This window comes from Setaria italica, chromosome VI (assembly GCF_000263155.2).
Source record: "Setaria italica strain Yugu1 chromosome VI, Setaria_italica_v2.0, whole genome shotgun sequence".
Taxonomy (NCBI): domain Eukaryota; kingdom Viridiplantae; phylum Streptophyta; class Magnoliopsida; order Poales; family Poaceae; genus Setaria; species Setaria italica.
Window position 1 is genome coordinate 31,036,373 of NC_028455.1, and position 23,141 is coordinate 31,059,513.

Consider the following 23,141-nt stretch of genomic DNA (forward strand, 5'->3'; position numbering starts at 1 on the left):
CCGGCAATCATGCCCTCGCCAAAAGGAACCGGCCGGCCGGCCAGCCAACATGGAGCCACAGGGCCGGCCGTGGCCGACTGGCCGGGGCACGAGCGAACAGCTGGCTAGCGCGACATGCTACGCCCGGCCTCCCTGCTCCCGGTGCTTCTCTGTTCAGGCAGGGGCAGGCTGGGTCGGCCTAGAGCCACGCTCTACACCGGCCGGCGGCAGTGGAGTTATCGTCCCGCCCGTCAAGCTAGGCATCATCATCATCTGCCCCGTGAGGAATAAATCCGTGCACGCGCGTCTTGTAACCTCACCCGGGGTCTGCCGGGCTGTTGGTGATTCTTGCGCAAACACGGGCAGATGTTGGAAACGAGAACAGGCATGTTAGCGCTAGTGACACGGTACGGAACCTCGCTGTCCCGCAACATCACGCACGCGCGCCCTTTTCCCCGGCGGCCATCATGCCGGCCGGCCGGCCGGCCGCTGATGGATTGGCCAGGTAAGGCCGTAAGGGAGTGGGGCTCCATCGATTGCACCGGTGAAAACACGCTGGCTGACGAAGACAACACGGGAGGCCGCGGGGGCCGCCGGGGAGCTAGCGGCCCGCGCTTTCCGTCCAGTCCAGTCTAATCCAATCCGACACCCAATCCGTCGGTTCCAAAAAGCGAGCACCGCTAACTCCAAGGGAGCAGACACCAGAGCAGTACGGCACATCTCCCAGATTAGCTTTTGCATTTGCCGCTCTTGTCGCGCCAATCAAATCGAGCCACAAGAACCCTAGCGCGCTTTCGCGCACGGCGCGGGCAGACGGCACCGCGAGGCAAGAGGGATGCGAGTCAGCGAGCGCGAGCCTACAGGCGAAAGAAAGCGGAAGAGACCTGCGACCCCAGTTGGCAGATCCGATGTTGGCTGCCGCCGGGCCGGGAGAACGGCCGGTGGGCGGTGGCGATGTCTCGGTGTGCACGCGGACGCGGCGCAGGTACTTGTGCTGGTGACACACGCCTGCGCCGCCTGCGTGTCTCCTACCAGGATACGTTTTGTACGCTCAGCTGTTGGTTCTTGGTTGGTCTACTTTTTGTATTGAAGTATAATTAGAGGGGACAACTTTCTTGGATAGGCTGGATGGGTGGACGAGGTGCATGCTATGGATTCGCTAGATGTGTTTTCTTGTCCTTGATGATGAAAGCGATTTCATGGAACGTCTTGATGGCCATCTCGCTTCCGATGTTTATGTGCTTCTGGCGCAACGCCCCACCAACAGGCTGTAACGTTTCAATCCTTCCTTACTCCCTTGCGTCGTTTTTCTTCGTTTGAGTTTCTCGATTGCGTCGATTGAGCTTGAGGGCAGATCACCGGACCACGATTACGCACAATTGCCACCGGGCGCCACGCGGTCTGCTTCACTTTGCTCCGCATCTTCCGCTTTTCTTTTTCCTGGTCTTTTCGTTGCAGGCCGATCCTGCCAGTCCTACTTTACCAAATATAGCCCGGCCCATAAATATCCGTTGCACGTCGAAGCAGCCCGGCCCAATCATACCATGCGACAGACAAAAGACAAGAGACCATATAGAACCGGGCTCTGGCTTTCTTTCTCGACGACGACCCACAGATGTCCCCAAACGCAAGCATCATCAGTCAACAACGAATGAACGAAAATGGCCTCATCACCCAGACAAGAGGCACCACAATATGATACAAAACAATGCACGCGCATGAAACGCAACTAAATCGAATCAATTATGGTGTCATCGAGGTAAAGGAACGATGACATCAGTTGCTATATGTACAGGAATTACAGGATCAGCAATCTAGCAACTGCAAAAGATCAATCACGGCAGACAATTTTACATCTACTGGATCAGAGGCTGTATGTACATGGGGCTAGGGAGGGTCAGGTCAGAATGTCGCACACGGATTCTATTCAGGTTCGAAGAGCATCCCTGCTCGGCGGGAATACCGCGGTGGCTGGGCTGCATTGCCGGCTCCTCTTGGGCTCTGATATCCTCACCTGTGTTATTGCTGTCGTCAGTGCATCAACTATACCACATTCATCCTGCTCCTCAGAGTTGTCACTTGAGGATTCTGAAGATGAAGACTCGCAGCAAGACCTAACTCTTTCCCAGTCAACCATGGGCGCTGCTGCAGCCTTATTAGTGCTCCATAGGGTTGAGAATTCTGCCTTCAATGGGCATTCATTGTAGAATAAGACCCAGGGGTGCCCTGCATTCAAAGGCATAGCGAAAACCAGAATTAGAATCGCATAACAAAGAGCATCACATGCAAGGAAAACAAAATGGTGTTTGAACTTACGGAGAACATCAGCGGCAGCAAATCGTGAAGAGGCATCCCGATCAAGCATTTTGCTTATGAGATCACGAGCAAGAAGCGATACCGATCCCCACTGATCACTGTGAAAATCAAGCTCGACTGTCTTTATTGCTTTAAAGATAGCTTCAACACAGTTGCCTTGAAATGGAAGTGTGCCCATCAGTAGCACATGCAGAACCACTCCAGCAGCCCATATATCTACTTTCTGCGAGTAATCTCCGAGTAGAATCTCAGGTGCCATGTAGGCAGGGCTCCCGGCAACACCAGTCAATTTCTGGCCTGCTCACAGTTGAGAAACAAATTATTAGAATCCAACCTGCAGCCAGCATATAAGAACACTAAAAACTACATACATTAAGAAAAAGATAAAATAGGTAAGTATACAAAATCCAAATGCCATATATACTAATATATATCAGAAGGAAAAACGTCCACTTTGTGCTCTGATTATTGCTTAGCCAAATCAGCATCATTATACCTTTATCAGAATGTTCTAGAAATAGAAATTATAATTATCATATACCAGAAAACAGAATTATGTTCTGACGTAATAGAAGAATAATGATACGACAAACTTAAGCGCATTGCAAGTGATGAAAAGCAGGAACAATTCAGGCAAATGTAATAACTTCATGGTTTCACACATAGTTTTACAGCAAATACAAAACACATTAGTGTTAGTCTGATCACATACACAAGGAAGATACTCTTGTCAATAAAATATTAGACATTTTGCCACCCCTTGATGAGCAAACATTTTTTTGTCTTAAAATGATGATAACCTTGATGGTTGATTGCTGGTCCATAGGCTGCTATATCTAGCTCATGCCAATACCTTAAAACTTCTTAAAACCACATGAAAGATAATAACCATGACCTGACTACCTGACCATCATGCTGCCATTCTATTGAAGCTGTCAAGTGTCAACACACACATCCAGAACTCCATGGGAATAACAACTAGCTTTGGATGACACCAACTCAACTGCGACTACCAAATAGCACCACTTGGACTCTTGACCGACCTAACAAAACAAGACGACACAGTCAATGAACACCAGAGTACCAGATACGAAGTGATGACTGAAAACACAACTCATACATTTGAAATCCCTTATAAAATGATTTAACATGCTACTGACGAATGCAGATGTGATTGGATTACAAATGGATGCTCCAGAAAAACCAGAAACCCTGCAATAAACCTAGTCGTGTGTGTGGACAAGCCAAATAAATCGTTCTTCCCAAATGCTAATTTCAAACATAACGACGAAACACTAGTGATTACAACACCTTAAGCATCTGATGAAATGATATCTTCCACCGCTCAATGCATTATGCTTCCCATCGATTTAAACTACAGTTCTCTTCTCTCCAAAGCACAATGAACTAAAACCAAAAGCCCAAATTCTATTCAAATGCTCATATTACTCTCTAGCAATTCTAGTTCATTGTCAGGCAGCATTTCGATCTGCCAGCATTTTAAAGGAACTACATTGTCAAAACAGAATCATAACGAGTAGTCACCCCACAAGATGATGCATGCTAATCTACACACCAAACTTAGGTGGCAATCTTTGTAGTCACTTACCATCAGCCACTCGCACGGCCAGTCCAAAATCTGCGAGTTTCAACCTTCCGGCCTTGGTGAGCAGAACATTATCCGGTTTAATATCCCTGTGCACGACGCCCATCTCGTGGCAGTACTCAAGCACGGTCATGAGCTCCCTGATCACATAGGCGGCGCGGCGCTCCGAGAGCCTCCCCTCCCTGGCCACCTCGTCGAGGAGGCGGCCGCCGCGGCAGAGCTCCATGACGAGGTAGAAGGTGTCGGCGTCCTCGAAGACGGCCCTGAGCGTTACGATGCCCGGGTGGCCCGAGAGGTGCTGCATGATCTCCACCTCGCGGTGCGCCGTCTCCCCGGCGTTCTTGGGCAGCGCCTTGCACGCGAACTCCTCCTCGCCCCCGGCCTTGGCGCGGCAGACGCGGACGGACCCGAACTTGCCGTGCCCGATCTCCTCCCCGAGGTCGTACTCGCTCTCCAGCCGCTTCCGCCGCCCGATCCGCGTGGCGGAGTCGATGCAGCCCACCTTCCGCTTCAGCCCGCGGCCAGGGAGGACCCCCGCCGACGCCGACGCGCCGCTCGCCGCGGGGGCCGTCATCACCACGGCGGGGGGGCCCGCGGTAGCGCCGGCGCGGGGGGGCTGGTGCGGGTCGGACCCGCGGCAGGCGCGCTTGCGGGAGGCTAAATCTTGGAGGGACCTGGCGGCGGAGCACGCCGGGGGCGCGCCCTTGCGCTTCCGCGGCACCGGCTCCATGGCGCGCGCGGACGGAGGATCGGAGACTCTCCCACTCCTAGCTCGCGTTCCTGCGCCGCCTGCGGCTCCGGTGCATCGCGCGTCGGCGACGACGGAGGGAAGTGGGGCGGATCGGAGGAGCGATGGGATGGAGACGGATCGCGGGGCGCGGCTCGGCGGGTGGGGGCTCGGAGGGAGAGATGTGGCGTCGAGGTGACGCAACGGACGAGTCTTTTTTGGGGGGCACTAGTGGGAGCGGGGGCGCGAGCACGAGCGCGTGACTGGGTGGTGTCGGGCGCAACCGACGCGGGTCGGCGGCGGCGTGGCGTGTCGCGCGGCGAAGCTACGAGAGGTTTCTTTTGTGGTTTTTGTGGTCCTGGGCCGCGCAAGGCCCATGTGAGGTCGGAGTGAGTGACGGCGCTTGTTAGAAAAAAGTCAATTTCGGGCAGCCCGAAACGGCGTCTGGTTGCAGTTTGCAAACCACGAGGAAGCTTTTGTGAACGGCGCTGCCCGGAAAGCAAATGCCTAGCACGACCTCGGGTCATCAAACGACAGAAATCACATCAATAATGTTCCCTATCTTCACGGTCCACGAAAGGAAAAACAAAACAAAGTACTCGAGGCGACAAAAAAAAGTCCACGTAAAAGTAACATAACTGTAGCAATTATCGTTGTAGGGGAAAAAAATCGCATCATGCAACAAGCCAAATTCATATCAAGTTTGATTCAACATTCACAATGATGAAAGAGCAAATGGAACATATAGACAAGTTGACGCTACACAGCATTTCATATTAACAGAACATCTTTAAATCATAACTGCAACACCACACTAATTAGAACATCATAATTTATTTATTGCAAACATAACAAATTATAAGATAATCAGAGCCGACGTACGTAGCATATCTTTTAGAAGGATGCACAATAGCCACTCGTTGACATCTCAAGGAGCAAGGACACAGCTTGCACTCTCGAATTGCTAATGCACAACCTCCTTTGTGATGGCATTATAATAGTCGATCGAAATCCAAACTATTCGGATGACACTTGTTGAACAATGGATTAACTGCTTTTGGCGCACTTGGATCTAGAGAGCGAGAGTCGAGGCGGAGTTTTGTGATCACAGGGGTGCATTAAAAATAGTGTTGACCCTCAACCATTAAGAATTAATACCACACCTCCTAACCTAAGATCAGTGTTTAAACTCAGCAAGCTACCAAGGGGGTGCTCGAGGTAGTATTTAGTGTGTGGAATTCGCTAAGATTAGAAACTCGAAGGTGAACTCGAACATACAATTTAGACAGGTTTGATCTGCTAGATTGCGTAATACCTATGTGTTGGTTGTATTAAATTGCTTTGGAGGGGGTCCTGCCTCGCCTTATATTGCTGGGGGCAGGGTTACAGGTCGGTTGCTTACAAGAATACCAGTCGGATTCGACCAGTGAGTCCTACTCTAATTGTAACGAGTAGTTTCTCAATCCTCGACTAGTTCTTGTCCTCCACGTAGACTACACCGTCCTGCACCGTAGCCTCCATGTCTGATACGTCTCGATGTTCAGCCCTGTATCTTGAACTGTCCAAACCTTCTGGTGGGCCCATAGATGTATGTACGAAAAGCCCCCCGAGTACTTTTAAGTCAAATGCAGCAATTTTGAGTACTTTTGTAGGCTTCTCCGACTAGTTTTGGTGCTCTTTGAGTACGCCATCGGGTTTAGTCTTCAAACGTACAAGAGTACTGTCATGCAGCTAGAATGTACTCAAGCCTCATTTAATTTGATCTTGAATCTTCAATCTTGAATTTTATATGGAAGTGCGACGAAAGTCGCACTCCATATGGAGTAGCCCCCGAGACTTAGGTTGAATCAAGTTGAGGCTCAATCTGTAATTTGCATCTCTGTTTCCTTAAAACCTAAAGGAAAAACTTTTTAGCCGATGAGCACACGGCACACAACCCTTGAGCCGTTACACGACTAGTTTGGGTATAAGGGTTAACCACTGGTCAACTTGACCATTCACCAACAGTAACCTTATCTCTTCCGAAAATAATGGAAATTGTCAGCCAGGTGCGAAATCTTCGGACCTTTTAAAAATGGAATATTCCCGTTAATCTTGCTACTGTTTTAACTGCGCTGCGGTTATAAATAATGGAGGAAAACATCCCTTCCGCTTCACCTATGCCATCTACTCTTTCAACTTCCGCACTGTAGCCCTAGCGCCGCCGCTACCCGATCCTCGAGCTCGAGCGCCACCGTCCCCCACCACTTAGCCCCCGAGCGCATGCGAAAGAAGACCATCATGGCAACACAGATGGGGAAGAAGGCGACTTCGAGCAAGGTGGCGGAAAGCGGGAAGCAGAAGGCAGAGAAGAAGAAGGAGATCCAACTGCCGGCTCCCAAATATGGCAAGACTAACCAGACAGTGCCACCATTGCCCATGTGTGCTTGTAAGAAGTCTGTGCTGAAGGAGGAGGACATCAATGCATTGGTAGCGGCCAACCTCCTCCAGGATAAAGATGTCATCAATTGGATGAGTGCATTTGGCAACCCTTGGCCGCTAGAGACGTACATTGACGAGACGGTAATCTTCTCCCACCTCATTGAGCGTGGACTACCCTTGCTTGCATCTGATTTCTTCCACAGCCTCCTCAACTACTATAAGATAGAACTAGTGCACCTCAACCCCAATAGCATCTTGCAAACTGCTATATTTGTTCATCTGTGTGAAGTCTTCCTGGGGATCCAGCCGCATTTCCAATTGTTCCACAAGTTTTTTCGAGTCAAGCCCCAGCCCAAGCGAGAGCATACTAAGTAGTCGGAGGGACGGGCATCCAGATGAGGGAGAAGGTCAAGGGCCTGTATTTAGACTATGAGTTGATTGACTTGCCCTCGGGGTGGAAGGAGAGGTGGTGCTACATTGGCAACCACGAGCCCAAGCTCCCGAAGTGGACAAGCCACCGCCCAACTTGGAATAACAGGTGGTTGGATGAGCCTTCACACGAGGGCTGTTTGCAGCTACCCAAGCTCTTGGACAGAATCGCCAAGCTCAAACAACAAGGGCTAATTGGGGTGGCCTTCAGTTTCATAAAGAGGCGGATTCAATCCCTACAACTCTGGTGCACATGGTGCTACGACTACTCGGGCCCCGATGACCCATCCAGGATGTCACTAGAAGATCTTAGTGTGGATGAAGTCATGGCACGATTGAGGTGCCTTTTCAAGCATGCGAGCGAGATCCTGATGATTGTGCAGGAGTACTGCACCGACAACCCGTCAAGCAATGTAAGTACCCGTGGCCGTAGCCCCCAAGTATCAATTGTTGTAATTTTTTATATTTTGACATGTCTTTCCATGCAGGAGGACATACACTTGTTCTGCTCCGCTCCTCCTCCTTCCGGATTAGATGGCTCTAACGCCGCTCCTCGTGTACATACAGCTGCAAGTGTATAGAGTGAAGTCGAGGAGGAGGAAGAAGACGATTTCGAGTCCTTCAGCAGCTCCAACTCTGAAGCTGCAGAGGAGTTCGTGCTCAAGGCCCGACCGTCAGATAAGGTTGGGTCTTCCTCCGGATCATCCAAGCGTGCGGTTGAGGATCATCTAGAGGCTAGACTGGCGCCACCACCAAAGAAAAAGTGCATTGTCGCTATGAAGCGTGCAGTGAAGAAGACTCTCACCGCCGAGGATGTGCCTCCACCGGTAATAACTTTCGAAGAAGGACTAGATCCTGAGGATTTGGTACTTGTAAGTGAGTCCCTTACCACCATGTCTACTCAAATTGGTATTGGTGGATTCAGGTAGTCGAGGAGGTGACTAAGGTGGAGAGAACGACTACCAAAGTCGTGCAGCAGTAGCTGCCAACAATTGAGGAGGTCATCAAGATCGAAGATGATGAAGAACTTCCCATTGCTAGGGCCAACCCAGTCAGCGCACAGACTACCCGAGAGGCGGAGGCGGCAATCAAGGCTGGCGAGGATCGCACTGCGACCCAACGAGTCGCGCCAACAAAGCTTTCACCGACCATTAAGCTGATGCGCTTGTCTGGGGAGACTTCTTTGAAGGTGAAGAGATCCTCAAAGTAAGTACTGGTACCCCGTTTGAGTACTAATTGTAGCCTGATATTTGACTTGTAATATGTTTCCTGACAACTTGTCTTTTGTAGGAAATCTTCTAGCGTGGAGCTTGGAGGCCCGAGCCCAAAGTCTACGATCGATGGCAGTAGCCAGTCAGCCCAAGACCTCATCCCAGTGCCCACAACACTACCGCCGGAAGATCAACCTGCTCTGACAATGAATCCAGGTGCTGTATCCTTTGTCGCCACATTAATGCAAGATGTAATTTTTTCGCTAAGTGATGCTTTAGTGCCAGCCCCCGAGCTGCCAGTAGCCAAGGCCATAGCGGCGACAACCTCCAGTGTTGTGGCTACTCTTGTAGCCCCCGAGCCGGAGATAGGGACCGAAGCCACGGTGGTGAATACCTCTGGCGTCATGGCTACCCTTGTAGCCCCCAAGCCAGAGGTAGAGGCTGAAGCTGCCGGAGTGCTGGAAGTATTGGCCTCCATCCTACCTTTAGAGGTGGGCCCGTCAACTAGTCGTGCCCTGGTTCCGCTTGGCGCAATGAACATTGAAGAGCACGAGGAACCATGGGTAGTCGAAGGGATGAACCTTGAAGACATTTAACTGATCGCCGACTCGCTGCTCACCATAGAGAGGGAGGTCACGATGATGAAGATGTACCGTCGTGTAGGCGAATATGCAGCAGTAAGCTTCCTCCTACCTCATTCAGAACTTGAAATTAGTACTCGTATCGTGACGCGAGTACTTGCTCTATTTTGCAAGATATAATCAAGTGCTTCTGCCGGAAGTCTGAGATGCTCCAGGGCTATGGAGACACAATTATGCGAGCACAGGCACTTGCCCAAGAACTTGCCAAGGGGCGGAAGTACTCCTCCCGACTGCTGATGAAGTACGATAGCCAAGCCGCCGAGTACCACAACACTGTCCAGCAGTTCGAGGAGAAGAAAGATCGCTTCCAGAAGCGCAACAAATCGTTGAAGCATCAACTAAAAGGTAATTGGTCTTCGAGTACTGATTCCATTTAATAATGTTGAATTCCTTTTGTGTTGTTCGTGTAGTGATCAAGAAGACGAAGGAAGATCTCCAAGACCGAGCGACTGACTGGCAAAACTCCTACTACCAGGTGACAGACCAGCATGACAAACTATCTGCATTATATGAGAACTTGGAGCATCACCTAGAGAAGGAGAGGAAGATGCGCACAAACGGAGAGGTCGACTTGGTGAATGGCATGAAGACCCTCAAGGAGCACGAGGCTAAGCTGGAGGCCACAAAGCTTACTCTGAAGGAGCTGACTGAAGCGGCTCAGCCCATTACACACATGATGGAGCCCCCTGCCGAAGGTGTGGAGCCCCACCCTCTGTCGAAGGTACTCAAGGAGGTGCCTGCCAAGTTCACCGGCTACGTCCAAAAGATAGCGGAGTCAGTCTCAAAGCAACTGTTGTCTTTTGTGAAGTCCTTCTATCTGCAGGCGGACCTAGCTCCGGTTGCGGAAGGGATAGCAGAAGACTGCTCTGATGAGCTGCTCCAGCAGTACCTGCAAGAGGTGGCCCCTATTGCCAAGGAAGTAGCTAGGCAATTAAACCTTGAGTAGTCTGTGTAAGCAACGAACATCAGTGCGTTGTAACATAAACATGATATGAGATGAAATTTAAATTATTTAAAGTCTTAATGCAATTTTATTGTTGTCGACTTGTTGTTTTTATGCATCTCACGGACTACCCTAATGTTTGCTCGTACGGTAGTCATAAGTGTCTGCGCACAAGGCTACTCTTGTGAGCCTCTTCAGATGCACGATGTAGAGTTCTTCTAGGATGTGACTCCTTTCTGCGGAGCACGAGTACTCAGGGCATTCGGGTAGTCATACTATTTAGTCAAGTAGACTCTTCAGGATTTCTCGACTGGAGTCTATCTTTGCAGCCTCTCTAAGTTGTTCAGATGTTGTGTTCCCGAAAGCTCGGAACTACAGACTTGTTATTACAAGTTACGACTAGACAGACTTGTCTAGATAAGATTAGCTCGGGAAGTCTGAATGACTCCCAAATTGCTGAGGACTACTTTTCTGACGGCCATCAAGGAGACGGACTTGTCCAATGAGTTGAAAAGTCCACGAAATACTTTCGTAGACTTGTTATTACAAGCCGCATGTAGACACTTTTGTCTAGAGAGTTGAATAACTCAAAAGATGCTTTTGCAGACTTGTTATTACAAGCCGCTGTGCATCACTGTGCAGACTTCTGATTACTAGCCGCAGGTTGGGTGATATTACCCGGGAAGCTGAATAGCTCTGTGAACTTGCTTTCGCAAGTCGTAGTCATGCAGAAGTAGTCATTTTACGAAGAAAAATAAATCTACTTTATTAAATTGTAATTATACAACTGAGGCCGATGGCCAATTTACATGAATATGTAAACTAAGGGTAGAATCAACAAAGTTGCTCGATGTTCCATGAATTGTCGACGTCTTCGCCAGAGAGGTGTTGGAGCCTACACGACCCAGGTACAGTGACCTTGGAGATGATGAAAGGACCCTCCCATGGCAAATTAAGCTTGTGCAGTTGCTTGGTGTTTTGGATACACTTGAGGACCATATCGTCTACGTTGAATGAATGTTCTTTGACATTGCGATCATGATAGCAGCGGATTCCTTCAATGTACCTTGCTGACTGGATGAGTGTTGAATAGCGAACTTCTTCGAGGCTGTCTAAGTTTAGACACCTTGTTTCTTCTGCTGTGTCCTCCTCATACTGCTCGACTACTGGAGATTTCCACATGATGTCAGTGGGGAGGACGGCTTCTGATCCATAGATCAGGAAGTAGGGCGAGTACCCTGTAAGCTTGCACGGCTCGGTGTGAAGCCCCCAGAGGATATTGGGTAGCTCTTTGAGCCACTTGCCCCATTTGGTGTTTCCAATGTTGTGTAGTCTTTTTCTTGAGAGCCTCCAGTAATATCCCGTTGGCGCGCTCAAGCTAGCCATTGGCCCGCGGATGAGCAATGGAGACATACCGGATATTAATCCCGCTATTCTCATAATATTTTCAGAACTCCTGGTTGTTCAAATTAGAGCCCAGGTCTGATAATGCGATTGGGAAAGCTGTAGCGGTGGACAATTTCATCGAGGAAGTCGAGTACTCTGTCTGCCTTGGGGCAGGTTACTGGCTTCATCTCGATCCACTTGGTAAACTTGTCGATCGCCATGAGTACTTAGTTGAATCCTCCAGACGCCGTAGGCAATGGGCCAACCATGTCTAACCCCCAGCATGTGAAGGGCCAACAGGGTTGTATAGTAATCAACTTGTATTGTGATCCGCTATGGATGGCTTGTGTAGTTCATGGACAAAAACCCCAGCTGGAACTTGAGCATGAGTGGATGCAAGCTTGCATAAGACGTCCGTAGCTACGTTGTTGTCACGAGCCACATGGTGGAACTCTAGACCATAAAACTTTTTCTCTAACTTGTGTCCTTCAAGGCAGTACGCATCCATTTGTCCTTGTGGCGATCACACTCGTTGTTGACTTGATTGATTACCACCAGTGAGTCACCGTAGACCAACAATAGCTTGATTCCCAGCAAGACTGTCAGGCGGAGCTCGTGCAAAAGCGCTTCATATTCAGCTTTATGGTTGGATACCTCCAGAAGATCTGCAAGACATATTTGAGTTGTTCACCTTTGGAAGAGATTAAGAGTACCCCTGCGCCGGTGCCCTCGAGCTTGAGTGACCTGTCAAAGTACATAACCCAATGTTCTGGGTGTTCTGCTGGCATTGGTACTTGATTTCCCGCCACTCTGCCATGAAATCGACTAGTGCCTGTGATTTGATGTCAGTCCTTGACTTGAATTCCAGGGACAATGCTCCGAGTTCTACCGCCCACTTGGATATTCTTCCTATTGCATCCCGATTGTGGAGAATTTCTCCCAATGCCAAGTCTGTGACGATGGAGATGTTGTGTTCCTGGAAATAGTGTCGTAGATTCCGCGACGTGAGTAGTATTGCATATAGCAATTTTTGTACTGGCGGGTACCAGGTTTTGGAATCTGACAACACCTTGCTAATGAAGTAGACGAGCCTCTGTACTTTGTATGCATAGTCTGGTTCTGGTCTTTCAACCACGATTGCTGTGCTGACGACATTGGTAGTCATAGCGATGTAGAGCAACAAGTCTTCATTGAGATTTGGTGCCATGAGGACCGGTGCCTTTAATAGGAAGTCTTTCAACTGTTGTACGGCTTGGTCTGCCTTCTTGGTCCACTGGAATTTATCTTGCAGCTTGAGTAGTTTGAAGAAGGGTAGTCCCCGTTCTCCAAGCCTTGAGATGAATCTGTTGAGGGCCACCATACATCCAGTTAGCTTTTGGATGTCCTTGATGCATGATGGAGCATGCATATCAGTGATGACAGAGATCTTCTCAGGGTTAGTTTCAATTCCTCCCTGACTGATGATGAATACGAGTTGTTTTCCGCAGGGTACACTAAAAACGCATTTTGTTGGGTTTAACTTCCATCGGAATTCTCGCAAGCTTGCGAAGGTTTGTTTTAAATCCGCAATCAAGTCATCAGGATTTCTGATCTTTATGACCACGTCGTCCACGTACACCTCTACACTACGGTGTACCTATTTCTTGAAGCACTCCTGGATTGCTTGTTTATAGGTAGCTTCACCTTGGTTGCCCCCGACTTCTTCTCTAGGATCTCGAGTTCTGACGGGGACAATTTTTTAAAAGCGACGAAGACTTGCATCATTGATTTTGGAACTTGAGTAGTCGCTGCTAGCTCCACGGCTTCTGGGTCGTAGTCGTATGATTTCTTGAAGTCTCCACACAGGGAGAGTATTTTCTTGGGTCCCGGTATCTTAAGTAATAAGTACACGTAGTACGGGATGGCCATGAATTTAGCTAAGGCGGGTCTTCCGAGGATCTCATGATACGATGTTTCGAAATCTGCCACCTCAAACAGGATGTACTCTGTCCGGTAGTCATCTTTGGTCCCAAAGGGTTACAGCCACCTTGCCTGGGATAATCCCATAGAACGGTGAGTTCGTTGGGGTGAGCATGTTAGTAATATCAAGGCCCATCTTCCTCAATGTATTGGCGAAGAGTACGTTGAGACCACTACCGCCATCAATGAGTACATTGGTGAGTCTGGAGCCAGCGACTACTGGGTCTAGGTTGAGAGGATATCATCCTGGGTTTGAGAAACTAGTCCACTAGTCCTTCCTGAAGAAGGTGATTGGCACCTTGGACCACTTGAGGAATGTAGGTGTTGCTAGGTCAATGGACATGATGTCTCGGAGGGCTAGCTTCTAGGACCACTTAGTAGCAGTACTCGGCGTGCCGCCAAAGATGACGTTGATGGTGTTTGAAGGATTCTGGAATTTGCCATTTCCACCGTCGTCTTCATCTTCTTTGGCCTTGCCCTTGTCCTTGTTTCCAGAAGGTTCCGGCAGGTCTTTCATGACTCTGCATAGACTATAGCAATCCATCGCAGAGTGCTTATGATACAGGTGCCATGGGCACTGCTTCTTTAGGAGCTCGCTGAACGAAGTCCTTTCTTGATTCCTGCCGCCTTTCTTGGATGACTGGGACATTGCCGCGATAGTATTTTCTAGCTTCCTCTTGCGATTCTAACCTCCCGAGTAGTTATTTCGGTTGTCATTGTTGGGGCGATCATTACGGTTCTTGTCATTGCGCTGGCCATTACTCTGATTGTTGTTGTTCTGACACTTGTTGCAACTAGACTCAAACCTCTCGATCTTCTTATCTTCTTCATCTGCCCACGCCAGTCTTCGTGGCATCTCCTACCAAAATCCTGGAACATCCAGTGGTCATAGAAACCATTCTGGAAGCAATCTATGGCATTGCGCTCCATGATGTCCATAATTATGACCTTCTTATCAAAGAAATGATGTAGGTAAGTGCGCAGAGTCTCGCCTTGTTGCTGCTTGATTTGAGACAAGTTGATCCTGTTGCTAGGATGTTGCATTGCCCCTGCGAAGTTGTTGGTGAACGCCACCTTGAGATCCTTCCATGTGTCAGTGGAGTTCTTGTCTAGTGACTCGAGCCACATGAATGGTGCTGCTTCCATGCAGATGGAGAAGCAAATGACCTTGGTGTCGTCATTTCCTCCTGCCGCCTGCACTAACAGGGAGTAGCACCGGAGTCATTAGACTGGATCCTACTTGCCATCGTACTTGGTGATGCCTAGAGGTTTGAATTTCTCGGGTATAACTATCCTCCTTACTCGTCTTGAGAAGATGGGGAACCCGTCGGAATTCTCATCTGGGTACTCGGCTTCTTGCTCACACTCGTGGTAGCGTCCGTCAATGATTGTACAGGCATCATGTCCGGTATTAAGCTTGTTAACGAGATCATTTACTGGTTGTTCAGGCTCTAGGTTGGGCCCTCGGTGGCTATGGCCTCCTGAGGGTTTCGCCCTACTACCCTCTGATCTAGCTTGGCTTGGTCTAGAGCCTCCAATTTGACTTGGTCTGGATTGAGTGCGCCTATGGCTACTGCCATGCTAGGATGGGGTGTGTGGAGCTGAATGTATCAGGTTTTGCTGATCAAGTTGCTCGTACGCACGCTCAGCCAACTCAACCAGTTGCCTAGTATACTTGTTCTGCGGCATTGCCTGGGTAATGAGATCAATGGATGCGATGGTGGCAAGAGTAGTACGGTGTTGACACGATTAAATTGCTTTAAACGCGTGATCCAAGTTCATGATTGGTAGGTCAACTGCAAGGCGGCAGCGACATTCTACTCTTGCAGCGTTTCTTGCTCACCGTCAAGTTCTTTGAGTTTCAGTTTCTTCTCCGACAATGTTGGCGGTGAGCTCATCCTGCGAGACATCATCTTGGTGATGTTCATGTCATGGATTTCTCGCTAGTTTCTCTTACTCTTCGCCTTCTTGTGCAGCAATGAGAGCAAAGAGTGCCTGTTCCGGAGAATAGCTTCCCAAAGTTGACGTGATGACCTCTGTGGAGCCATCTTCTTTGTAGATAGACAATAGAAGAGTTCCCTCCTGGTACGGTGGGGTATAAAGGTAGGCGACAAGGTGTGACTTGTCGTTCTTGGTGAGAGCTGGTGGCTTCATGTTGGGCCAGTAGATGAATCTGCCTTGTGGAGTTGAAATAATCACCAGGCCTTGTTGTGGACCTAATAATGAAGTCTCCTCATCTGGGTCCGAGTAGTAGTCGAGGTCCTCGATCAAATCAATGTTGAATTGTGATCTGGACTGGGTAGCTTGGTAGACAGCACCCGTGTTTCAGAGTACGAACAGGAATCAACTTGGGGTCATGGACCAATTCGCACGATGGCTTAAGCACTAGCTCGTGAAAATTAGTCCAACTAGCGGGAGAAGTCGAGTTGTACTCGGACTCGTCCTCCTAGCCTCTGACTAGGTCAGAAATTAAAAATCCACCGAATTTCTTGAAGAGATCCTCCAGAGCTTGACGTTGGAGCCTCACGGCGTGTTGCTTCTTCTCCAGGGCCGGCGCAATTTGGCAATGGAAGTTTCCAGTGTCATCTACGACGCAAACCCAAAAGCCGAATATGAACGTCGCGCCCACTTCGAACGCGACGATTGGCTTAATGATGACTTGAGCCATCGAGTTCGCCAGTGAATTCTCAGTGAGACCCTCTACCTGGCACACCAGCTGTCGGTGTTTACACCCGACAACCTACCGAGGCGGGTGCCTGAGGTAGTTTTAGTCTGTGGGGCTCGCCGAGATCAGGAACTTGAAGGTGAACTCGAACATATGATTTAGATAGGTTCGGGCCGCTAAATTGCGTAGTACCCTACATTCTGTGTATTGGTTGTATTGAATTGCTTTGGAGGGGGTCCCTCCCTCGCCTTATATTGCCGGGGCTAGGGTTACAGGTCAGTTGTTTACAAGAATACTAGTCGGATTCGACTACTGAGTTCTACTCTAATTGCTACGAGTAGTTTCCCAATCCTCGACTAGTTCTTGTCCTAAACGTAAACTACGCTGTCCAGCACCGTAGCCTCTATATCTGACATGTCTCAGTATTAAGCCCTATATGTAGGACTATCCAAACCTTCTAGTGGGCCCATAGATGTATGTACGACACCCTCAACCCCAGCCAATAAAACAAACGGCAAAAAAAGCCAAGCCTGAATAGATCAATGGCGTGTGAGGCTAGTAAGGCCACCCTACTCCCTTGATGCATCGTCAATTCGCCATTTCACCCTTAGTAACCTAGTCAACCTTTGATATCCTACTTTAGCCCATTGTATCATGTATAAATTTGTATTAGTATTGTATTTTCTTTACATACCATTAATATAGTCGTGATGTTCGGTTGTCTCCATTTAATTTATTGTTTATGCGTGTCCTAGTATGAGACTAGAAGTAGATGTCGATGTTTAGACCTGGCAACCTACCAAGGGGGGTGCCTAAGGTAGTGTTTAGGGCATGGGGCTCGTCGAGATGAGGAACTCGAAGGTGAACTCGAACACATGATTTAGACAGGTTCGAGCCGCTAGATTGCGTAATACCCTATGTCCTGTGTATTGGTTGTATTGAATTGCTTTTGCAGGGGGTTCCTACCTCGCCTTATATTGTCGGGGGCAGGGTTACAGGTCAGTTTCTTACAACAATAGTAGTTGGATTTGACTAGATGGGTCCTACTCTAATTGTACGAGTAGTTTCCTAATCCTCGACTAGTTCCTGTCCTGCCACGTAGACTACGCTGTCCTGCACTGTAGCCTTCATGTCTGACACGTCTCGGTGTCCAACCCTGTATCTAGTACTGTCCAAACCTTCTGGTGGGCCCATATATGTATGTACGACAAGCCCCCATGTACTTTTTAGTCAAATGCAGCAGTTCTGAATATTTTTCTAGGCTTCTCCGACTAGTTTTGGTGCTCTTTGAGTACTCCATCGGGTTAAGTTTTCAAACATACTCGAGCACTGCCATGCAGCTAGAATATGCTCAAGCCTCATTTAACTAGGTCTTGATTCTTCAATCTTGAATTTTATATGGAAGTGCGACAAAAGTTGCACTCCATATGGACTAGCCCCCGAGCATTAGGTTGAATTGAAGAATCAGGCTTAGGGTCAATCTGTAATTTTGTATTTTTTTTCCTTAAAACCTAGAGAAAAAACTTTTTAGCCGATGGGCACGTGGCACACAGACCTCGAGCCGTTACACGACTAGTTTGGTAGGTATAAGGGTCAACCTTTGATCAACGTGACCATTCGTCAACAGTAATCTTATCTTTTCTGAAAATAATGGAAACTGCCAACCAGGTGCAAAATCTTTGGGCTATTAAACTAGAATATTCCCTGTAATCCCGTTGCTGTTACCGCGTTGCGGTTATAAAAAATGGAGGAAAACATCTCTTCCATTTCACCTGTACCATCTGCTCTTTCAACTTCCGCACTGTAGCCCTAGTGTCGCTGCTACCCGATATGCGAGATCTAGTGCCACCGTCCCCCACCACTAAGCCCCCGAGTATATGTGAAAATAGACCCACGTGGCAACAAGGATGGGGAAGAAGGCAAATGCATCCAAAGCGGCAGAAGGCGGGAAGAAGGCAGACAAGAAGAAGGAGATCCAACTCCCATCTCCCAAGTATGGAAAGACTGATCAGACTGCCCTGCCTTTCCCTGCTTGTGCCTAGAAGCGCTCGTCGCTGAAAGAAGAGGGCAACAATGCATTGGTGGCAGCCAACCTCCTCCAGGAGAAAGATATCATCAACTGAAGGTGTGCACTCAGCAACCCGTGGCCGCTGGAGACATACGTCGATGAGTTGGTAATCTTCTCTCATTTTATTGAGCGTGGATTAGCTTTGCCAGCCTCCGACTTCTTCTGCGGCCTCCTGGATTACTACAAGATCGAGCTTGTGCACCTCATCCCCACAGCATCTTGCATGCCACGATCTTTGTTCATTTGTGTGAAGCATTCCTGGGAATCCAACCACATTTTCAATTCTTCCGCAAGTTTTTCCGCGTCAAACCTTAGCCCAAGAGAGAGCCTACGGAGGTAGTCGGAGGGGCTGGAATCTAGATGAGGGAGAAGGTGAAGGGCTTGCACTTGGACTACAAGTTGTTTTACTTGCATTCTGGGTGGAAGGAGAAGTGGTGCTACATCGGCAACCACGAGCCCAAGCTCCCAAAGCTGACAGGCGACCGCTCAACATGGAATAATATATGGCTGGATGAGCCTTCACACGGGGACTACTTGTAGCTACCCAAGCTCCTGAACAGAATCGCCAAGCTCAAGCAACAAGCTAACAAGAGTTGGGGTAGCCTTCAGCTTCATGAAGAGTCGAGTTCAACCCCTGCAACTCTGGTGTACATGGGGCTACAACTACTCGGGCCCCAATGATCCATCCAGAATGTCACCAGAGGAGCTCAGTGTCGATGAAGGCATGGCACGATTGAGGCGCCTGTTTAAGAATGCAAGCAAGATCCCAACGATCGTGCGGGAATCCAGCGCCGCCAACCCGCCAACAAGTGTAAGTACCCATGACCGTAGCCCCCGAGTACTGATTTTTAGGATTTTTGATGTACTGACTTGTTTGTTCAATCAGGAAGATGTGCACTTGTACTGCTCTACTCCTCCTCCTCCTGGATCAGATGACTCTAAAGCTGCACCTCGCATACATACAGCTGCGAGCATACAAAGTGAAGTTGAGGAGGAGTAAGAAGACGAAATCGAGTCCTTCAGTAGCTCCGACTCTGAAGCTGCACAGGACTTCGTGCTCAAAGCCCGACCGTCTGATAAGGCTGGGTCCTCCTCCGGGCCATCAAAGCATGCGACTGAAGATGATTTGGAGGCTGGGCAGGCGTCGCCACCAAAGATGAAGCGCACCGTCACTGTGAAGCGTGTGGTGAAGAAGCCTCTCACCGCTGAGGACGTGCCTCCACCGGTAATAACCTTCAAAGAAGGGCAAGATCTTGAGGATCAAGTTGTAATAAGTGAATCACTAACCACCATATCTACTCAATATGGCACTGGTGGACTACAGGTAGTCAGGAAGGTGACTGAGGCGGAGAGGACGACTACAAAAGTCGTGCCACAGCAGCTACCAATAATTAAGGAGGTCACCGAGATAGAAGATGATGAAGAACCCCTCCTTGCTCGGGTGAACCCTGTCAGTGCACAGACTACTCAAGAGGTAGAGGCGGCAACAAAGGCTGGCGAGGATTACGTTGTGATCCAACAAGCCGCGATAAAGAAGCCGTCGCCGATCATCAAGGCAATGCGCTTGTCAGGGGAGCTCTCTCTGAAAGTGAAGAGATCCTCAAAGTAAGTACTGGAACTTCATTCGAGTACTAATTGTAGCTTGTTATTCACTTGTAGTATGTCTTCTAACAACTTATCTTTTTGTTATTCTAGCGTGGAGCTCGGAGGTCCAAGACCGAAGCCTGTGACCGATGGCAATAGCTACTCGGTCCAGGACATCATCCCAGTGCCAACAAGTCTACCGCTAGAGGAACAACCTGTGCTGGCAACAAATTCAGGTGTTGTGTCACTTGTAGGTGCATTAATGCAAGATGTGATTTCTTCGCTGAATGATGCTTTAGTGCCAGCCCCCGAGCCACCAGTGCCCGAGACCGCGGTGGCGACTACCTTTGGCGCCATGGCTACCCTTATAGCCCCTGAGCTAGAGGTAGAGACTGAACCCGCCATGGTGGCGTCGTGGCTACTCTTGTAGCCCCAGAGCCAGAGCTAGAAGTTGAAGCCATGGAGGGGCTGGAAGTGTTGGCCTCAATCCCACCTTTCGGGCCGGGCTCGTCGGCCAGCCGTGCCTTGGTTCCGCTTGGCGCGGCGGATGCTGAAGCGCACGAGGAGCCATGGATAGCTGAAGGGGTTAACCTTGAAGATATTCGGCTAATCGACGACCTGCTCCTCAATGTAGAGCTGGAGGTGAGGATGATGGAGATGTACCACCGTGTAGGCAAATATGCAGCGGTAAGCTTTTGATCCTGTTGCTTCCTTGGCTTTGAAAATTGGTACCCATAGCTTGACACGAGTACTTGCTCTGTTTTGCAGGATGTAACCAAGCGCTCTTGCCGGAAGTCCAAATGCTACGGGCTATGGGGACATAGTAATGGGAGCTGAGGCACTCGCCCAGGAACTTGCCAAGGAGTGGGAGTACTCCTCCCAGCTGATGATGAAGTACGACGGCCAAGCCGCCGAGTACTAGAACACTATTCAGCAGTTTGAGGAGAAAGACCGCCTCCAGAAGCATAACAAGTCCCTGAAGCAACAGGTAAGAGGTAATTGATCTTCTTTTTTGATCTTCGAGTACTGAGTCCATTTCACGATACTGAATTCTTTTTGTGTTGTTCCTGCAGTGCTTGCGAAAACAAAGGAAAATCTCCAAGGGTGAGCTATTGACTAGCAAAACTCCTATTACTGGGTGACAAACCAGCATGACAAATTGTCTGCGCTGTACGAAAACAAGGAACATCCCCTATAAAAGGAGAGGAAAATACGCACGGACGAGGAGGTCGACTAGGTGAACGCCATGAAGACCCTCAAGGAGCGCGAGGCTAAGCTGGACGCTACAAAGCTTGCTCTGAAGAAGATAACCGAAGCAGCTCAACCCATTGCGGACATGGTAGAGCCCCCAGCTGAAGGTGTGAATCCCCGCCCTCTGTCTGAGACACTCTTGGAGGTGCCAGCAAAGTTTACTGGCTATGTCCAGAAGATAGCGGAGTTGGTCTCCAAACAGTTTCTGGCTTTTGTGAAGTCCTTTTATCTGCAGGCGGACCTAGCTCCCGTTGCGGAATGGATCACAGAGGACTGCTTTGATGAGCAATTCCATCAGTACCTGCAAGAGATGGGCCCTATCGCAAAGGAAGTAGCTAGTCATTTAAACCTTGAATAGTCTCTATAAAAAGTTAACATCAGTCCTTTGTAATATAAACATGATATGAATGAAAATATAAATTATTTAAAGTCTTGTTGCAAATTTCATTGCTGTTGACTTGTTGTTTTAGTGCCTCTTATGAACTACCTTGATAATTGCTCATACGGTAGTCGTAAGTGTATGTGCACAAGGTTACTCCGATGAGCCTCTTCAGATACATGACGTAGAGTACTTTAGGATGCGACTCCTTTCTGCGGAGTACAAGTACTCATGGCATCTGAGTAGTCATACTCTATAGGCGAGTAGACCCTTCAGGATTTCTTCGACTGGAGCCTATCTTTGCAACCTCTATGGGTTGTTCAAGTGTTGTGCTCCTGAAAACCTGGAACTACAAACTTCTTATTACATGCCGTGACTAGACAAACTTGTCGATATAGGAACTCATTAGTTTAACTAACTCCAAAATTGCTAACAACTTCTTTCCTGAAGGCCGCCAATGGACAGACTTGTCCACTGAGCTGAATAACTCATGAATTTAACTGGGGACTTGTCTTTTCCAAGCCGCGTTTGGACAATTTGGTCCGATGAGTTGAATAACTCAAAAGATGCTTTGCAGACTTATTACTACAAGTTGTATGTAGGCAATTTTGCCTCAAAAGTTGAGTAACTTTGTACAGACTTGTGATTACAAGCTGTGAGTTGGGCGATAGTACCCGGGGAGCCAAATAGCTCTTGCGAACTTACTTTTGCAAGTTGTAATTAAGCAGAAATAGGTAGTCGTTTTACGATGAAAAATAAATCCGCTTTATTAAATTGTAATTATACAACTGAGGCCGATAGCCAATTTAAATGACTATTTAAACTAAGGGTAGAATTGATAGAGTTGCTTGATATTCCATAAGTTGTCGATGTCTTCACCAGAGAGGTGTTGGAGCCTACACGACCCTGGTTCAGCGACCTTGGAGACGATGAAAGGACCCTCCCACGACGAATTTAGCTTGTGCAGTCCCTTGGTGTCTTGGATACGCTTGAGGACCATATCGCCTACATTGAACGAACGTCGGCAGGGAGGACGACTTCTAATTCGTAGCCCAGGAAATAGGGCGATTGCCCTGTAGGCTTGCACGGCTGCGTGTGAAGCCCCCAGAGGACATTGGGTAGTTCCTTGAACTGCTTGCCCCCTTTTGTTTTTCGAATGTCGTGTAGTCTTTTCTTAAGAGCCTCTAGTAACATCCCTTTAGCGCGCTCAACCTGGCCGTTGGCCCGCGGATGAGCGACGGAGATGTACCAGACGTTAAGATTAGAGCCCAGAACTCGTGGTTGTTAAGATTAGAGCCCAGATCTATGATAATGCGATTGGTGAAGTTGTATTCATGGACAATTTCATCGAGTAAGTCAAGTACCCTGTCTGCCTTGGGGAAAGTTATTGGCTTCACCTCGATCCACTTGGTAAACATGTCGATTACCACCAGTACTCGATTGAATCCTCCAGGCGCCATAGGTAGTGGGCCAATCATGTCTAGCTCCCAGCATGCGAAACATCAAGAGGGTGGTATAGTGATAAGCTTGTAGGCAGGGACATGTTGTTCCTTGGCAAAGAATTGACATCCTTGGC

General features: G+C 48.8%; 1 protein-coding gene across 1 annotated transcript; it reads right to left on the reverse strand.

Annotated features, from left to right (window-relative positions):
* Nucleotides 1-1,675: 1,675 nt before the first annotated feature.
* Nucleotides 1,676-4,871, reverse strand: LOC101783685 (serine/threonine-protein kinase PEPKR2). Its single transcript, XM_004973652.3, has 3 exons — nucleotides 3,905-4,871; nucleotides 2,296-2,592; nucleotides 1,676-2,205 (listed from the first exon to the last, which is right to left on the reverse strand). The coding sequence occupies exons 1-3, from the start codon at nucleotides 4,629-4,631 to the stop codon at nucleotides 1,907-1,909; spliced, it is 1,323 nt and encodes a 440-aa protein (XP_004973709.1). The 5' UTR covers nucleotides 4,632-4,871; the 3' UTR covers nucleotides 1,676-1,906.
* Nucleotides 4,872-23,141: the final 18,270 nt, after the last annotated feature.

Excerpts from the sequence above, each read along its gene's own strand:
- LOC101783685 (XM_004973652.3), bottom strand. The coding sequence starts at position 4,631 with ATGGAGCCGGTGCCGCGGAAGCGCAAGGGCGCGCCCCCGGCGTGCTCC. Across the intron at positions 2,593-3,904 it reads GGCCGTGCGAGTGGCTGATG|GCCAGAAATTGACTGGTGTT; the intron begins GTAAGTGACTAC and ends AACTGTGAGCAG. Across the intron at positions 2,206-2,295 it reads TGCTGCCGCTGATGTTCTCC|GGCACCCCTGGGTCTTATTC; the intron begins GTAAGTTCAAAC and ends CTTTGAATGCAG.